Raw genomic sequence first — 20,056 nt, 5'->3', positions numbered from 1 at the left:
GGAGGCTGAAGAATGTTCGTTCGCTCCGAGCGCTCCCACTTTAAATGAATTGGACGTCTATCGCCGTGAAAGGCAGCCAATGAGTTACACGCTACGATCCCTTATGTACATGACTGAAGGGTGAAGAGGGAAGGGGGTGAATAATAATACAATGTGAGGAAAGGTAATGCATCTGGTGAATATTGAGGGAGCAATTTTGTCATACGTTGTTTTTCTGGCTAAAAACCCATCACTTAAGACACACTCTCCAGGCAGGCTGACTTGACAGACAGCAAGTTATTCAGACAGACATAAGGGAAGGGGCTCGGTTACCTGCCATCCCAGCAGACACCATGTGCACCTGGGTGGAGTCTGGCTCCAGCACGCCATTTAGCTTCTCCTTGGCTGTTGAATAGGCAGCAAAGTAGATCGCCCTAAGATTGCCGAGAACAGTGTGAGGAATGGATTAACAGAGGCAAGTTGAAAAGTTTTCTTTTTTGTTTTGAAATATATATATATATATATATTTTTTTTAATTATTAAATTTATTAGGATCATGGAACTGGGAAAACTCATTGGCAGTGTATCAAATACTTGTTCTCCCCACTGTGTGTATATATATATATATATATATTTTTTTTTAAGTTAAAAACAAAGAATGCATACTTGACCGGGAAGTTTTTCTTTTTTGATTAAAAGAAAAAAATATATATACACATACATATGACATATACATATATATGCAGTGGAAGCAAATAAGTATTTAGTCAACCACTAATTGTGCAAGTTCTCCCACTTGGAAATATTACAGGCCAGTAATTGTCAACATGGGTAAACCTCAACCGTGAGAGACAGAATGTGTGGGAAAAAAAATAGAAAATCACATTGTTTGATTTTTAAAGAATTTATTTGCTAATCATGGTGGAAAATAAGTATTTGGTCAATACCAAAAGTTCATCTCAGTACTTTGTTATGTACCCTTTGTTGGCAATAACTGAGGCCAAACGTTTTCTGTAACTCTTCACAAGTTTTTTACACACTGTTGCTGGTATTTTGGCCCATTCCTCCATGCAGATCTCCTCTAAAGCAGTGATGTTTTGGGGCTGTCGTTGGGCAACACGGACTTTCAACTCACTCCATAGATTTTCTATGGGGTTGAGATCTGGAGACTGGCTAGGCCACTCCAGGACCTTAAAATGCTTCTTACGAAGCCACTCCTTTGTTGCCCTGGCTGTGTGTTTGGGATCATTGTCATGCTGAAAGGCCCAGCCACGTCTCATCTTCAATGCTCATGCTGATGGAAGGACATTTTCACTCAAAATCTTTCAATACATGGCCCCATTCATTCTTTCCTTTAAACAGATCAGCCGTCCTGGTCCCTTTGCAGAAAAACAGCCCCAAAGCATGATGTTTCCACCCCCATGCTTTACAGTGAGTATGGTGCAATTCAGTATTCTTTTTCCTCCAAACACGAGAACCTGTGTTTCTACCAAAAAGTTCTATTTTGGTTTCATCTGACCATAACACATTCTCCCAGTCCTCTTCTGGATCATCCGAATGCTCTCTAGCAAACTACAGACGGGCCTGGACGTGTACTTTCTTCAGCAGGGGGACACGTCTGGCAGTACTGGATTTGAGTCCCTGGCGGCGCATTGTGTTACTGATAGTAGCCTTTGTTACTGTGGTCCCAGCTCTCTGTAGGTCATTCACTAGGTCCCCCCGTGTGGTTCTGGGATTTTTGCTCATCGTTCTTGTAATCATTTTGACGCCACGGGGTGAGGAGGGAGTTGAAAGTCTGTGTTGCCCAACGACAGCCCCAAAACATCACTGCTCTAGAGGAGATCTGCATGGAGGAATGGGCCAAAATACCAGGAACAGTGTGTGTGTGTGAAAAGCTTGTGAAGAGTTACAAAAAACGTTTGGCCTCCATTACTGCCAACAAAGGGTACATAACAAAGTATTGAGATGAACTTTTGACCTTGACCAAATACTTATTTTCCACCATGATTTCCAAATAACTGATTTAAAAATCAAACAATGTAATTTTGTTTTTTTTCCCCCACATTCTGTCTCTCATGGTTGAGGTTTGCCCACGTTGACAATTTGAGACCTCTCTAATATTTTCAAGTGGGAGAACTTGCACAAATAGTGGTTGACTAAATACTTATTTGCCCCACGGTATATTTGGTCAATTAAATCACTTTTTTCCCCAGAGATAAAGAAAAACAAGATCAGACATTGATATGAGAACATTTCTTAATAAAAAACTGAATATTTCATGGGGTGTCCTAATTTTTTCACATCACTGTACATATAAAGGGGTTGGACAAAATAATGGAAACACCTAACATTTTGGCATCATAATTATTGAAAATAATTGTTAAAGAATGGCATGAGGAAGTTCAGCATCTGGTATGGCTGGCACAATCCCCAGACCTGAACATTATTGAGCATTTATGGTCAGTTTTAGAGTAATCGAGTATCAACTACTCACAAAATTCTTTTTCTGACCTTTGACCTCAAAATAGATATTCAATTTGTCATGGCAGCACAAATTGACTACATTTTGTCAACATTTTGCCATTTTTACAGCAATACATAATCAGCTTTAGTGGCATGTTGCCTCTTGTTATAAGCCGTGTGTGGAAAAAAAAAGAAAACCTCCCAGGATTTAATCAACATTTCCGCTGGATAGAGTTAAACCCACCGACCTCTCTTCCCCTGTCCTCGTTTTTGAGAGGTGAGTGCACATGCCAACTTGATGGCGCTGACCTGAATGTGTATCTCTCATATTTAATAGGTTATGTGTAATGCAAGGAATTGCAACCTGACTACTGTTAAATTGCCCTTGGGCGATGCAAATTATAAACGTCCATTCAATGAATTGGCATCAATGGCAGTGAATAGGTTAAACACAGAGGAGCTTCACGACAGGAAGTCCTCTACTGTGATCAGCGTCACATGACAGCACCGCAGCTGGCTAGCGCCTTCTGCTAAGTTCCCCGCCCCCCCTCATCCAATAGGCTCTGATATGATGACGTGAGGTTGTTACACAACAGCGACCGGCTTGGCTCAAAGAGCAGAAATGTATTAGTTTTTTTTCTATCACTTGGCAACCTAACGAGATTCCGACCAATTAGTAGACTAGTTATTAACATTTTTAGCTCCGATGACCATTTGACCCTATTGTAGAAAATTGAAAGCAAATTTTCATCTTACATTTTTTTGTGAGTATTGCTATTGACATGACAAAAGCATGAGAATGCAACGATTATTTTGATAGTAGAGTAATCGCACATTATTTTTAAGATTCGTCGACTGATCGATTCGTGTTTAAATCAAAATATTTACTCATCATGTTAAGCAAATCAGGGGAGCTTTACTGTATTATTTTTTCTAATAATAAAAGATAAAAATTGAAACATTTTGAAAAATTAAGATTCAAAGAGATTAGATTTTTTCAAATTATAAATATACATTACAAAAAATTACATTTTAATTCATAAAAGATCATCAGAAAGAAAAAAGAAAATACTCTTTTAAATTAGTCAAAATTGGAAAAAAAATGAAATAAAAATAAAAATAAAAAACATACATGAATATATTTTTATTAATAATAGATTAAAATAAATAAATGAAAAATAAAAGTGATATAAATTGATAAAAAATAAAATAAAAAATAAAAATAAATTTTAAAACATTTAAAAAATGAAATACCTATAAAAATAAAATTACAAAAAGATTAGAAATTTGAAAAACAAAGTTTATATACATTACATTTTTATCCATATAAGATCTTTAGTAATAAAAGGAGAAAATTTTTTTTTTGTCAAAACTGAAAAAATATAAAAAAATAAAAAATATTTACATTAATGTATTTCTATTAATACAAGATCATTAGAAACTAAAGAAAAAATAAATAATAATAATAAACATATTGTTAAAAAATAAAAATAATTATTACACATGAATAAATATACAATAATCATAAAACTAAATTTGAAATTAAAAAAAAGTCTTCCCTCATTTTTGTTATTTAAAATATGTATTTCATAATTTTAATACATTAAAAAAGTAAAAAAAAGGCATTCAGTGTTATTTTTTTTAAAATAATCACTTAAAAAATAGCTTTAAAAAAAGTAATAATTGTTTTAATTCTTTTTTTTTATTTTTTATTTTTTTATTTTAAAAATGAATTTCTTTTTTTTTTTTTTAATTTAGAAAAAAATTAAAAATTAAATGCCATTGACCGCAATCGACGTGCAACTCACTTAGACAGAGCGGGATTGCCACCAGCCCCTCACAATCAAAATGAATTGGACGTCTATCGATGTCAATGGCTACTAAAGTGTTAAACAGGCTTTTAAAATATTAATTATTTTAAAAAAAAAATATATATATATATATATTCAGACGTCCAAAGCAATTCCAAACAATTCCAAACCATCAAATTTTCTGCTGACTCATTTGATCATCGCTCATTCATCGTTCCGGTGGTATTTAGATTTAAAGTAAAAACAAATAAATCAAACATACCTGGAGGGGGCCACGCCCACAAGGTTGGGTCCTAGTCCTCTAAATAGTGAGCGCGGGCCTTCTCTTTCGAAGATTAGCCTGCAGACAAACAAACAAAACAAAAAAAACTCAGTTCTATTTACTCCACAAAGTACACAGCCACGTTTTTCATTCGTGTTTACGCGACAATCTAAAGTGGAAAACCAATAAGATTTACATTACATTACATTTAATGTATAATTAGTAAAGGCAGGAAATTGAGCTATTGACTTGGCGCTAGCGCTCCGTTTCCCTGTAAATGTAGGGACGATGTGATCCCTTCAAGACAGATGAAACCCTAAATCACCACTGACAGGGTGACCTGCCATGGCCTGACATTTTGGCTCGAGGCAGATATGCACAAAGAAGCTATCAACAAAATCAGACTACCGAAAATAGATATTGAGTTTATCACTAGTAGACGTCCAATTCATTTTAAGTAGGGCTGCAGCGATCGAATATTTTGTAATCAAGTATTCTACTGAAAATTCCATCGATTAGTCGAGTAATCGGATAAAACATGTTTTTTTAATAAAGAACAATTATAAATGTACGAGAGAAAACAAGACATTTTACCTAATACCGAACCATTTTTAGACAATCGATGTCTTTATTTTCGATGTACATTGTTGAAAACAGCCAACAATTGCATCTCAGCAGATGTGACTAGGAAAAATATCAAGAAATTCACCGCTTTCACTCAAAAAACGTAAGATCTTATAAAAAAGTTTCTTATTTCTTACCTAAAAATGTCATTATGTTTGATAACACACAACACTTAAAGCAGCACAAGGTAACTTTTCAACCTTTACAGTGGAATGAAAGAGTATGTGAACCTTTTGGAATTCCTCACATTTCTGCATAAAAATCACCATCAAATCTGATCTTTGTCAAACTCACACAGATGAAAAAACTGTCTGCTTTAACTAAAACCACCCAAACACTTGTAGGTTTTCATATTTTAATGAGGATAGTATGCAAACAATGACAAAAGGGGGGAAAAACAAGTAAGTGAACCATCACATTTAATATTTTGTTCCCCCCCCCCATTTGACAGCAACAACTTCAACCAGACGCTTCCTGTAGCTGCAGATCGGTCTGGCACATCGAATAGGACTAATCTTGGCCTATTCTTCGCGACATAACTGCTTTAGTTCAGTCAGATTCCTGAAATGCCTGGCATGAATCGCATCTCAATGGGGTTCAAGTCTGGACTCTCTACTGGTCCACTCTAGAACGTGTATTTTGATCTTCTGAAACCATTCTGAAGTTAATTTACTTCCGTGTTTTGGATCATTCTCTTGTCGCAGAGCCATCCTCATTTTAGCTTCAACTGTCTGACAGAAGGCCTCATGTTTTCCTGCGAAACATCCTGATAAACTTTTGAATTCATTCGGCCATCAATGATTGCAAGTTGTCCAGGCCCTGAGATAGCAAAACAGCCCCAAATCATGATGCTCCCTCCACCATGTTTCACAGTGGGGATGAGGTGTTGATGTTGGTGAGCTGTTCCATTTTTCCTCCACACGTGTGTTACTCCGAAACAATTCAACTTCGGTTTCATCAGTCCACAAAATATTTTGCCAAAACTTCTGTGGAATGTCCAAGTGCATTTTTGCCAACACTAAACATGCAACTATGTTTTTTTTTTTTTTTTAGACAGCAGCGACTTCCGCCGTTGAGTCCTCTCATGAACATCATTCTTGGCCATAGTTTTACATATAGTTGATGTGTGCACAGAGATATTGGACTGTGCCAGTGATTTCTCAAAGTCTTTAGCACAGGGGTCAGGAACCTATGGCTCACGTGCCATATCTGGCTCTTTTGAGGAGAGCATCTGGCTCTCGGCCAACACGTAATCTTAAATGTGGAACCGGCCGGGTCGCTTGACATAAACGAGCTGTGATGAGCTGATTGATTTTGGACATTTCAAACATATGTCGCAATGATATGCTTTAATTTGGTGCCCATTGGTGTTCGTCCCGTCGCGGATTGCACGGAGATGGGCATTACAGAGCTCGCCTGGCGTGTTAAGTCGCCGCTCAGCCAGCAGCGTGGCTATAAATTATAGTATAGGAGTATATAAAGATATGTAGGTGAAAATTGAACCACGAAAGTGAACTGCGTCACACAGGCGAGTGATCGGTTTCACTTTCATTACTTTTTCGCCTGTCAAATTGTCGCCACTTCTAGGAGAGTGAGAGTCATGAAACGGCTGCCTTGACAGGATCCACCTGTCTCAGCCAGTGTGAAGCACACGTCCACCTGGTTGTCTCTGGTTGTGGTTTCCACTTCCAGGAAATATACGCAACGCCAAGTTTCTATTTGATTTTTATTCACTGAACATCAGAACTCGGCGACTTTGTAATATATGTACACAGAAACTGTAGACACAAACACTCTGTATGGCTCTTGTAGAATCACACTTTCGAATATGTTGGGCGTTTTGGCTCTCTCAGTCAAAAAGGTTCCCGACCCCTGCTTTAGCAGATACTCTAGGGTTCTTTTTTACCTCTCTGAGTATTTTGCGCTGAAAGGACTTTCATTGGGAGAGAACAACAGTGCCAAACTCTCTCCATTAGTAGAAAACTTCTCTGACTGTCGATTGATGAACATCCAGACTTTTGGAAATTGTTTCGTATCCTTTCCCAGTTTTATACAAATCAACAATCCTTGATCGCAGGTCTTCAGACAGCTCTTTTGATCGAGCCATGATGCACATAATACAAGGCTTTTCATCAAGACAATTTTTACCACAGGTATGCGTTTTATAGTGGGCAGGGTCGCTTTCTACCACTCATCAGTGATTGGGCACACAGCTGACTTAAAATGTTTGGTAAAATTTGGTTTCAATTGTTCTTTAAGTCTCCTTAGGCAGAGAGTACACTTAATTATTTCCCCCCCCCATTGTCATTATTTGCATGCTATCCGCATTAAAATATGAGAACCTATAAATATTTGGGTGGATTTAGTTAAAGCAGAAATTGTATTTTCATCTGTGGGATTTTGACAAAGATTTGAACGTGATTTTATGCAGAAATCTGAGAAATTCCAAAAGGTTCAGATACTTTTTCATACCACTGTAGCTAAAAAAAATACAATGTATACAAAAAATGTAGCATGAAACCATCATTAAAATTCTTATTTTGCTTCCCCGACGTCTCCGATATGCTAACACGATGAATGGAAAGCTAGTTTTTGTGCAATTTCTTTCGACTGTAATGCCAGGTATGCTTATGTGATGGGCATCCTGAGATGTTGGAACACCAGTCCATTTTTTTCTCACCCTCAAACGCACGTTTGATTGGCTGATGACTTGACCCCACCCCCTTCTGCCACATAGACACATATGCACACTCATACAGCCCTGACAGATTCATGTTGCTAACATGCTGCCACCTCCGCTTCGAAGAGGAGGGATATTAGAAGTTTTTTTTCTGCCAGCAGCAGCCACTAAGTAATGTAAAAAGTGGTCAATGTTGTGGAGATGGGGGAACCACCACTAATTTTGCTACTGAAAGTCCAACCTGCATCAGAGTTAGCACATCAATAATCTGTGTGAACTTGCTTGCCTGCAAAACTACAGCAGTCGGGCCAGCCAAGAAAAAACGAAGTCAAGCTAACTTTCCCCATAGAAACAATAGGAAAGTTGTTGTTCTCTTTCTTGAATTTGAGAATTGTAAGTTTTAATTTAAAGTGCATGTGACACGAAAAAGCATGTTTATTTCACATGGTATTTTATGCTCCATAATGATATGGACCGCGTGGATGTTTGTGGAAACGATTGCTATATTTATTGAGTTTTTAGAATCCCGCGCCATGAAGATGAGCGACTTCCAGCTTCGGTCTTGCATTGAGGAGGAGGGCGCTGTGACGTGTACGGATGAAGGCGTCCTCTTCACTATACAGCTGTACTGTTGTGTATGAGGACTAAGGATTCAGCTGATTTTGCGGATTAATACGTTTATTTTTCGCATCACGCCAGCCAAACGTCTGCAGAAAAATCTTGCTGTATGAGGGAGAGGCGTGTGCGCCTTTTTGGAGTTTCAAAAGGTTCCCATTCACCGTGGATATTGGCCATAACAAGCCCTACAACTGTGGGACCATTGGACTTACGAGGAAGTGAGTAAACATTGTGTTTTGTATTATGTCAAATACTGAGATCATTTTAATATGTAGGTGGCTTGCATTTTGTGACATGCTCCATGTCCCCTCGTCCGACGACCGGCGGCTTGTCGCACATCCCCCCGCCGGGAGAGCAACATAGTATACTCGGCTTATTCCCCTCTTCATTTAAGTGCCCGATGTTCTGTCAAATTTTCCGACCGATCAGAAATTGCAACTTTGAGTTAAAAATAGCCGCGAATACAACGATTACAAAGTAAACACTACAGACTTTCTTTAAATTAAGGACTACTTACGTTTGATCATTGATAGGCATGTAAAAAGCTCTCCTCATGCACATTAGCTGCATGTTAGCGGCACAACAACTGCAGCCGCCCTCCTCCGGGGAAAGAGCTGTAAATTGCTCTCCCTGGCGAAGACAATCGACAACCCAGTCGTCATGTCAAAACATCCGGGCTAGTTATGTGTGATTTTCCGCTTCGAAGACTTTGAAACAACACTCGGTTCGGGTTAGCATGTCGGCTAGCTGTCACGCCTCTTGGTTTGTTTACATTCTCCGAAGCCGGGGAAGGGAAATGACATACGTCCGATTTAGGTGGCATAGAATATCGTTCGGGAGGTGCGACAGTAAAGGTGAAGTCGACAGTTTTGACCATTATGGAGTAATTTTGCCATGTCGTCCTGAATAAGTGCATTTTTAGTATTTCATATCCCATTTAGCACAAGACTGTAATTTGTCATGACCATGTCATTTATTTAGCAATTGGGGAAGATACTTGGATAAAAAGAATATCCCGTAAAAATATTGAAGTAGAGAGACTGAAACAATGACATTTTTCGGCTCTCTTCGTCGCGTTTTCCTAGTTCTGAATAACTCCCCCTCAATGGGCTGGATAGTAAAACTGATGGGCCCAGTCTCTCGCTGACGTCATCCACCTGTTGGGGACGCTAGAGCCCTATAATGGTAGGCGTGGCTAACCGGCACATTAAAAGACTAATTTCTCGTCATCTGCGCTTTGCTTAATTGTTGTATATAGTCGAATCATCTCAAAATATGATTCTTATTCACATAATAATGCTATTTAAGACTTTTTTTCTCCTGTCGTATGTTACAAAAAGGTTTGTTTTTAGAGCGACTTTGGTTCGTCTATCACCGTCAATGGGTGCCAAGGAGTTAAAGTGGTGTATAAAGTTACAAAAAACGGTGCCGAGAGTAAAACTTACCCACAGTTACGCATTCAAAATCATGAAAAAAAAACACAAGTCTTCCTCTCACTGCATGTTGACCTACTTTTTTCCCCCCAATTCCCAGCTCATCTGTCCTTGTGTGTTTTACAGTGGTGTGAGGTTTCAGCTAGCGGCTGCGTAAATCGCACATTTGTGTTGCTCAAAACAAAGCTCAGCGGCAAAGCAATGCCATTGCGCTGCAAATTTCTTGAAATCCAGCCATTTTCTAGCGTTGAAACTGTTCACTCATTCACACGTATTAAGCCCAAAAACATTAGTCTGTTCAATCCTGGCTGTTTAACAAACAATAGGTTAACTGTGGAAAATTTTGTGCTTACATCTGCGAAAAACCCAAACGTTAGCCAGTGAGCTTTTAGCTAGAAAATAATTAATCCGAGCTATGAAACCTTGCATAAACATTAGCACGTGTTTTACACAATGTGTTAAACAGGAGCGCGGTGGTAATTGGTTACCGGAGAATGTATGTACAGGTAGTCACCCCTCCCAGTCCAAATAGACTGGATGTCTACCGCCGTCAATGATGCTAAAACATAACCATTTAACACCGTCATTCTTACTTGAGACAGTGCAAAAGCCCTGGCGGGGCGACACGTGCGACGCTAGCTCCGTTTACGGTGCTGAGTTGGACTTCAGAGATGTAAAATGTGACGGAGGAGGACTGCAGTCTGGTCTTCACCACTTCTAGAGGACACGTCAAAATGGCCCCCACTGTGCCCCCACATCTGAAAAGTCAACAAAGAGAGAAAGTTAATGAGGGGAACAATGGAAACACTCAATCGGACGAAAACAACAATAGAGTAGATTAGCATTCAATAGTCCTTCAAACTGACAAGATCAGAATGGATTAAATTAGGGCAGTACTTTAAGTTCACAAATAATGGGGCGCGCCCCCCAAGGGGCTATCACAATTACAGCTCTAAAATGCGTTACTTTTAGATATCGGGGGTTAAAAAAAAACTTTTTTCCATCGAACAGGATTTTTCTTTTCCAAAACATATGAGCAAATTGGAACTTAAGTATAATGCAGTGGTTTGATCGAACATCAGGGGCTCGGTGAAGGTTAAGGAACGCAGAGCCCTATTTTGTACGCCGACTAAATCGAGGCAAATTGGCATTTTAGAACAGATTTTGGACTGGTTTGCTGGCTTCATTTCATTTCTTTCAAATGCTAGCTCTCTGTCTAATGGGAGGAGAAATCGGTTTGCTCAGTGGAAGGTTGACTGGCACTTGGTATGAGAAAGTATAACGGACGTACAGCCAGCGTGAACTGCATAGATAATTAAAAAATATATAAATTGTGTCATTTTACGCCATGAAAATAGTCGGGTTGGGCATCATTTGAATTTGAACCGATCCCGATTCCAGGTTTCAATTCTGGTTCCAAACAATTCTCAATTCCGATTCTTTTATCTCATTTGCTCCCAAAAACATCTAAATACAGTGGGGCAAATAAGTATTTAGTCAACCACCAATTGTGCAAGTTCTCCTACTTGAAAGGATTAAAGAGGCCTATAATTGTCAACATGGGTAAACCTCAACCATGAGAGACATGGACAGAAAATCACATTGTTTGATTTTTAAAGAATTTATTTCCAAATTAGAGTGGAAAATAAGTATTTGGTCACCTACAATCAAGCAAGATTTCTGGCTGTCAAAGAGGTCTAACTTCTTCGAACGAGGCTCCACTCGTTACCTGTATTAATGGCACCTGTTTTCACTCATTATCGGTAGAAAAGACACCTGTCCACAACCTCAGTCAGTCACACTCCAAACTCCACTATGGCTAAGACCAAAGAGCTGTCGAAGGACACCAGAGACAAAATTGTAGGCCTGCACCAGCTTGGGAAGACTGAATCTGCAATAGGTAAAACGCTTGGTGTAAAGAAATCAACTGTGGGAGCAATTATTAGAAAATGGTAGACATACAAGACCACTGATAATCTCCCTCGATCCGGGGCTCCATGCAAGATCTCACCCCGTGGCGTCAAAATGATAACAAGAACGGTGAGCAAAAATCTCAGAAGCACACGGGGGGACCTAGTGAATGACCTACAGAGAGCTGGGACCACAGTAACAAAGGCTACTATCAGTAACACAATGCGCCACCAGGGACTCAAATCTTGCACTGCCAGACGTGTCACACTGCTGAAGTCAGTACAAGTCCAGGCCCGTCTGCGGTTCGCTAGAGAGCATTTGGATGATCCAGAAGAGAACTGGGAGAATGTGTTATGGTCAGATGAAACCAAAATAGAACTTTTTGGTAGAAACACAGGTTCTCGTGTTTGGAGGAGAAAGAATACTAAATTGCATCTGAAGAACACCATACCCACTCTGAAGCATGGGGGTGGAAACATCATGCTTTGGGGCTGTTTTTCTGCTAAGGGACCAGGACGACTGATCTGTGTAAAGGAAAGAATGAATGGGGCCATGTATCGAGAGATTTTGAGTGAAAATCTCCTTCCATCAGCAAGGGCATTGAAGATGAGTCGTGGCTGGGTCTTTCAGCATGACAATGATCCCAAACACACAACCAGGGCAACAAAGGAGTGGCTTCGTAAGAAGCATTTCAAGGTCCTGGAGTGGCCTAGCCAATCTCAATCTCAACCCCATAGAAAATCTGTAGAGGGAGTTGAAAGTCCGTGTTGCCCAACGACAGCCCCAAAACAACACTGCTCTAGAGGAGATCTGCATGGAGGAATGGGCCAAAATACCAGCAGCAGTGTGTGAAAAGCTTGTGAAGAGTTACAGAAAAGGTTTGGCCTCCGTTATTGCCAACAAAGGGCACATAACAAAGTATTTACCAAATACTTATTTTCCACCATGATTTGCAAATAAATTTGTTGTGATTTGATGTGATTTTCTGTTTTTTTTTCCACATTCTGTCTCTCATACTTGAGGTTTACCCATGTTGACATGACAATGAGGATCTACCGTATGTACAACAAAAGAACAATTAGCTAACTTACATAGCAAAAGTCCACTAGCTTAAATGCTATAAAATGCTAGTTTTTTTTTTTACAATGCTCTTAACAAACGATTCACTCATATTCCCACAAAAAACAGCTAAATATACCTATAAACTAAATTACGAATGCATTAAAAAACATTAGCCCAAACAAAAACGTAGCTCACGTTGGTCTTAACAGGGAGCAGTTGAATTCAGTCATGTGAAATGAGGCAGACCAATGTATCCACCCTAATCAATAAAACTAAATGTAAATACTTTCAAAATAAACCATTACAACGCCACTTTAATTAAATGAATACTAAAAGCAACAAAATTTAATTCGAATATTTTCTTCTTATTGAATACTCGAGTTTAGCGATTAATCATTGCAGCACTAGTAAATTTGAAATCTGGAAGAAATTACAACAGGAATTCACTTAGATGTTAATTTGACAAGTTTTGAATTTGTAAAAAAACGGCTTTTTAATGAAACTCCGAAAGGGTCGGTGAATGCACCTGTTTATTACCAATTATTGATTTAATTAGATATTAATTTTCAGTATCAAATGGTCCAAAAATGTTGACGTTACGCAATGTATGAGTAACGAAGGACTAAAACAAAACACAAATTAAAACCAAAACTAAAATCCTGCAAGGCTTTTTTAGCTCAGGTCACGGTTGTTAAGAAAAACAGTATCGTGTGCTGACTTCTATGCCATTGGCAGAAAAAGTGCACAGTCTTCATAGTAGCGGCAGCTATATTTACTTTTCATGAGGCCGACCCACATTCATACACAGGCAGCGGTGACCCTTACCCTACTTTTCAGGGAAGTGCTGCAAGGCAAGTGCTGCATGTGCCTTTGCGCGGGGAGCCCACAAGCAACACGTTATTTTTCGCTCTTGCCTCAGGAGTGTTCCGAGTTGATGTTTATTGCTAACTTTGATAAAAGCTTGAGAAAATAGAACCCCAACGCTTTCTGTCATGAATCAGATTTACGGTACATGGATCTGAATGGATAATAGGATTGTGTCAATATATTGAAAAGGTGATATATTGCGATAATTTGTAGCCTAAAAGGTTATCACTATGCTTTCACCAGGATAGATAGATAGATAGATAGATAGATAGATAGATAGATAGATAGATAGATAGATAGATAGATAGATAGATAGATAGATAGATAGATAGATAGATAGATAGATAGATAGATAGATAGATAGATAGATAGATAGATAGATAGATAGTGCCGCAACGATTAATCTATGAACTTGAGTAATTCGATTAGAAAAAAGATTCGAATTCAATTTTGCAGCTTTGAGTATTCGTTTAGTTAAAGTGGTGTTTTAATGGTTTGTTTTAAAAGTGTTTGTATTTAGTTTTGCCGATTTGGGTGGATACACTACCCTCTAGTGGCGACAGTGAATATGACATGACTTATTTCACATGGCTGAATCCAGCTGCTCCCTGTTAAAACCAACATAAGCTTAAGTTTTTGTTAGAGCTAATGTTTTTTAATGCATCCGTAATTTAGTTTATCAGTATATTTAGCAGTTTTTGTGGGGATATGTGTTTGAACCATTTGTTAACAGCATTGTAAAAAAATGTTTATAGTATTTAAGCTAGCGGACTTTTGCTTTGTAAGTTAGCTAATTTTCTTTTGTTGCAATTAGATGCTCATTTATTTATTTATTTTTTATACTGTTTGAGGCTCAGCTCAGGTATTTTATCTCTTTATGTTCCTTATCCGATTACTCAATGATTCGAACTAACTAGTTCATCGATTTATCGACTACTAAAATAATCGATATCTCCAGATGGGGAAATTGATCGATCGATACTGTAGATAGATAGATAGATAGATAGATAGATAGATAGATAGATAGATAGATAGATAGATAGATAGATAGATAGATAGATAGATAGATAGATAGATAGATAGATAGATAGATAGATAGATAGATAGATATCTATATCTATCTATAGATAGATAGATAGATATAGATAGTAGTGCTGCTGCAACGATAAATTGATTAACTCGAGTAATTCGATTAGGAAAAAAAGATTCAAATTAAATTTTGCTGCTTCGAGTATTCGTTTAATTAAAGTGGCGTTGTCGTGGTTTGTTTTGAAAGTGTTTGCATTTAATTTTACTGATTTGGGTGGATACACTGCCCTATCGTGGCAACAGTCAGTATGACATAACTTATTTCACATGGCTGAATCCAGCTTCTCCCTGTCAAGACCAACATAAGCTAAGTTTTTGTTTGCGCTAATGCTGTTTTAATGCATCCGTAATTTAGTTTAAATGTATATTTAGTCGTTTATTGTGGGAATATGTGTTTGAACCATTTGTTAAGAGCATCTTAAAAAAAAAAGTTAGCATTTTATAGCATTCAAGCTAGCTGACTTTTGCTATGTCAGGTAGCCAATTGTTCTTCTGTTGTTATTAGATCGTCATTTATTATTTTTTTCATATCGTTTGAGGCTCAGCTCAGGTATTTTCATTTTTTTATTGTTCTTATCCGATTACTCGATTATCCAAAATAACTAGTTCATCGATTAATCGACTACTAATATAATAGATAGCTGCAGATGGAGCTAGACTGATCGATCGATCGATACGGTGGGTGGGTGGATGGATGAATGAATACTGTAGATCGGTAGATAGATTGATACTGTAGATAGATGGATCGATACTATAGATAGATAGATAGATACTGTATAGATAGATCGATACTGTATAGATAGATCGGTATATCGATACTGTAAATATAGATTGATACTGTAGATAGATATAGAGGAAAACTTAACTTTTAATGTATTATATTATATAAAGGGGCCTACAACAATCTCGTAATATGACATTAAGTTTTTAAAAGATTAGAAGTTTTATATTCATAGAATAAAGTAATATTACAAGGTTTAGGTTGTAGTTTTAGAAGATCTGAATAAAAATATCCCGAAAATAACGTTGAAATCATTTAAATCTTATTAATTATGACATTTTCTAGTCATATTACGACTTTTCTCGTAATAAAACAACTTATATGATGGCTAAATTAGAGAAAAACCTAAGTTTTAATGTATTAAATATTAAGAGTCTGAGGGCGACAAAAAGAAAAATAGGTCTACAACAATCTCATAATATGAGATTAACGTTTTATATTAATGCGATGAAGTAATATCAAAAGGTTTACATCGTAGTTTTACGAGATTTAAATCGAAATATCACGAAAATAACGTCGAAATAGTTTAAATCTTGTAAATTACAACATTTTCTAGTCATATTAGGACAATTCTCTTGATATTACAACTCATTAATTAAGCTAAATAGATAGATAAAGTAGATAAAATAGGTTACATTTCAGACGTTCATTCAAGCTAGCCGCCACTAGCCTTTCACAGCAAATACGTTTTGTTAACGCCGGAAGTGCATCAAATTAAAGCGGAAATCACTGTCTAATCACGTTTTATCATCTCGGTCATTTTTTTTTTTTTTTTTTTAAATATTGGACGATTATGACATGTAAAACGCGCAAACTGATACTAAGCAGTAGCGTAACTCTACGGAATAATCCAAAATAACCTCAACAAACGAGCATTTTAAGCGCTATGACGTGATCGAAAACCCTCATGATGTCAAGCAAGATATGTTATGGAACTCACCCCCCGGCGAACAAATGAACCAGTGTGTCCCTTTGGCTCATTATTTAGCATACTCTGCCAGGCAGCAAAACCTCCAGGCTGCAGCAGAGGAGGGAAAAAATCCAACTCTCGTCGTTTATTCGTCTCGGTGAGGATACGTTGATGACGATCCAGCGGTGAGGCGAGTCGAACGCCACTCGGGGCCCTGTGTTTTGCTTCGATGTTTTCTTTTCTCAAGCGCTAGCTGCTGGCTTCTTTCTCCAAACGAAAGAACACAACACCGCGGAGTGTCTCGGTCGAGTACAAGAGTCAGCCCCGACCTACTTTTAAATGAAACATCCACTCGTTCGTCCGGATTTTGTCCTCTGCTCAGGTCGCTGCGGCAAGAGGGCAGAGCTCATGGTATTAACAGTACTTCCATAGGCTGGAAAATACGGCCGCTGATTGGCCCATCGGCAACTGACGTCACATATGCGACGCCCTGATCACGCACTGTTCACATGCTGAACAATTCAATTATTAAAGCCTTTTGTTTACATTTTAAAGGTTAAAGACATTTGTAATTGAAGTTGGGGAACCTTTTGGGAATGAAGTTATATAATTTGTCAAGAAAAACAAACGGCTTTGAAGAGAAGTACAGTAACTCGTGTCGCTGCTGAGTCACAGTCTTGTAAGTGCATGGTTATTACATTTGTTCCAACATTGGGTTTGGTCCAGGTTGTTGTGCATAAATTGCGCAGCTTGGGGTTTAAATTTGTTTTTGTTAAAATCATCGCACATTCTTAGTTTTATTGAAGACTGGTCGCTTTCTGTTTGTAATGTAAACCGAACGCTTCGTCTGTTACAGTACTGATGAACTCATTGACCTCTGTTGACACCATTAAACATGTACATGTCTATACATTGTACAATCTATTGAGACTGGGACAGTTGGCAGCGATCATTTTCCTTTTTTTCTAAATGAAAAAAAAACATAAAAAAAAAATACTAATATTTTACATTTTCCAATTATTTTTTAAAGCAACACTAGGTAACTGTGTAACTATTATAAAATATTTTCATAACATTTGTGATATGTCGACTGACAACTAGTTGAATGAGTCCTCTTTTATAGCTTGTCTGTATCTCTTTCACAGGTGTTCTGACTAATGGGAAGTGTGACAGTAAAGGTGAAGTCGGCAGTTTTGACCATTATGGGGTAATTTTGCCATGTTGTACTGAATAAATGCATTTTTACTATTTCATATTCCATTTAGCACAAGACTTATTTGTCATGACCATACCATTTATTTAGCAATTGGGGAAAAATACTTGGATAAAAAGAATATCCTGAAAAAAATATTGGAGTAGAGCAGTGCTTCTCAATTATTTTCTGTGACGTAAATATTCCGCCCCCCCCCCCCCCAAACTCTCTGCCGCCACTGTAAGTATATACTGTAGTATCATTTGTATATACAATTCTTATAAGTACACCTCTGCATAACATTGTTCTTTTTCATATTAAAGAAAAAAGTAATATAGATTAACTTACAATAAAGTGTAAATAAAAAATTTAAAAAAAACACATCCAATGTGTAAAAATACACTCAAGATACATTTTTGACCATTTGATACTGAAAAATAAAATTTAATAAAATCAATAAATTATAATAAATTCAAATTGATTAGCAACATTAACTCATGAGGACAATATGTCAGACAACTAGACCGAAAAAACAAAAATTAATAGAACAAAACGACCGTGTCATTGGACAGAGGGACAGTTTTTATTTTTGCTGCAGGCAGTATCAGCTCCTTTGCTATGGTGTGTGGTATTTTGCACTGAGCAACTTGGTATGCCATCTTATATGATGCAGACAGTGCTTCTCGGTTACGGATGTAACACTGACTAAGCAGGAGGATTGTTGGCAATATTTGGCACTCGCTGAAAAAAATTCCTGCTGTCCACAGCAAACATTTTTAGACAAAGTAACCAGCCCGGTCTTTCCTTGTCTCCCACTCTACTAAAAGTCAAAAGCTAAATTCTGCATAGGCTTCGTCATATTTCCTTGTCTAAGCTTTTCATATCTCCAGTGCTCTTTGTTGTGTGCTCTTGTTTGGTTAAAAAATACTGCGCACACACTGAAAATGAAAGCAGCTCTGCCACCCACTGAGTGGATGTGCAATTACACTTTATTCTAGTACAACAAAAGGTCACATGTTCCACCCCCAGCATCTCTCTGCACCCCCCTGGGGGGGCTCGCCTCACTATTTGAGAAGTACTGGAGTAGAGAGACTGAAACAATGACATTTTGCGGCTCTCTTCGTCGCATTTTCCTCGTTCTGAATAATTCCCCTTCAATGGGTTAAATTCAGATGAAACCGTGACCCTGCCGACGTCTTCCTGTTGGGGACGCTAGAGCCCTATAATGGTAGGCGTGGCTAAACGGCGGATTAAAAGACTAATTTCTCGCCATCTGCGCTTTGCCAAATTGTTGTTTAATGTCGAATCGTCTCAAAATATGATTCTAATTCACATAACAATGCAATTTAATACTTTTTTTATCCTGTCGTACGCACTTCAAATCAGCAAAAAAAAAGAACAGTTTTTTTTTTCCTTTTTTGTTTTTGTTTTACTTTTTAAAAAATGTGTTTTTTAATCAAATACCGTAGTTTTCGGACTATAAGTCGCAGTTTTTTTCCATAGTTTGGCTGGGGGTGCGATTTATACTCTGGAGCGACTTATGTGTGAAATTATTACCACATTATTGTATCATTTCACATGTTATTTTGGTGTTTTGGAGTGACAGAGATAGTTTGGTAAACTTGTTAGCATGTTCTCTATGCTTTAGTTATCTGAATAACTCTTAATAGCTATGTTACGCTAACATACCGGCCACGTTCGCATTTTGTTGTTCATGCATCATGTCACATTATCATACTGTACACTTGTTCAGCATGTTGTTATCTATTGTATTTTTATTTCAAATTGCCTTTCAAGATGACATATCTGTTCTATGTGTTGTATTTTATCAAGTAAATTTACCCCAAAAATGCGACTTATACTCCGGTGCGATTTATATGGTTTTTTTTCCTCTTCGTTGGGCATTTTATGGCTGGTGTGACTTATACTCAGGTGTGACTTATAGTCCGAAAAATATGGTAAAAATAAATAAAATATTTTTAGGTTAAACTCTAGACGTCCAATCCGCGGGCCGGACTTAGAGGGGTGCTAGGGGTGCAACTGGGCCTGGACCTCTAAAGCTAGGTTCACACCGCAGGTCTTAATGCACAATTCCATTTTTTTTTGGTCTTATTTGTTGTTTTTGGTGTGCCCGTTCAGACTGCCTTTGTGCACTGAGCGCGTTCAAGTATTACACGTGCGCAGAAGCATCAAAACAAATGACAACACATGTTAGCTGTACGTGGTTCCTGGGTGAATATATTTTTATTTCCGAAAGAGAACACAAATAACAGACATTAATAATCCCCGTTTAGTCTTTTATTCCAAGTTTAAATGGATTGATAGAACGCATGCACGCGCTGCTATGAAGTTTGCCCTGACTCGGCCATTGAAG

General features: G+C 37.9%; 1 protein-coding gene across 3 annotated transcripts in view; it reads right to left on the bottom strand.

Annotated features, from left to right (window-relative positions):
* The window catches only part of LOC130930234 (solute carrier family 25 member 36-A-like), a 40,104-nt gene extending 23,178 nt beyond the window's left edge, over positions 1-16,926 (bottom strand). For all 3 annotated transcript variants that reach the window (XR_009067020.1, XR_009067019.1, XM_057858035.1), the window contains exons 1-4: positions 16,521-16,926; positions 10,464-10,628; positions 4,516-4,593; positions 313-413 (exon numbers count right to left, since the gene is read on the bottom strand). Coding sequence is in view for 1 of the 3 variants with exons in the window: in XM_057858035.1 (XP_057714018.1) it covers positions 313-413; positions 4,516-4,593; positions 10,464-10,628; positions 16,521-16,561 (385 nt within the window). In the remaining 2 variants the exon portion in view is untranslated. The remainder of the gene's footprint in view (positions 1-312; positions 414-4,515; positions 4,594-10,463; positions 10,629-16,520) is intronic.
* Positions 16,927-20,056: the final 3,130 nt, after the last annotated feature.

The sequence above is a fragment of the Corythoichthys intestinalis genome, chromosome 14 (assembly GCF_030265065.1).
Source record: "Corythoichthys intestinalis isolate RoL2023-P3 chromosome 14, ASM3026506v1, whole genome shotgun sequence".
Classification (NCBI taxonomy): Eukaryota; Metazoa; Chordata; class Actinopteri; order Syngnathiformes; family Syngnathidae; genus Corythoichthys; species Corythoichthys intestinalis.
This window is presented reverse-complemented; position numbering and strand designations above follow the sequence as displayed.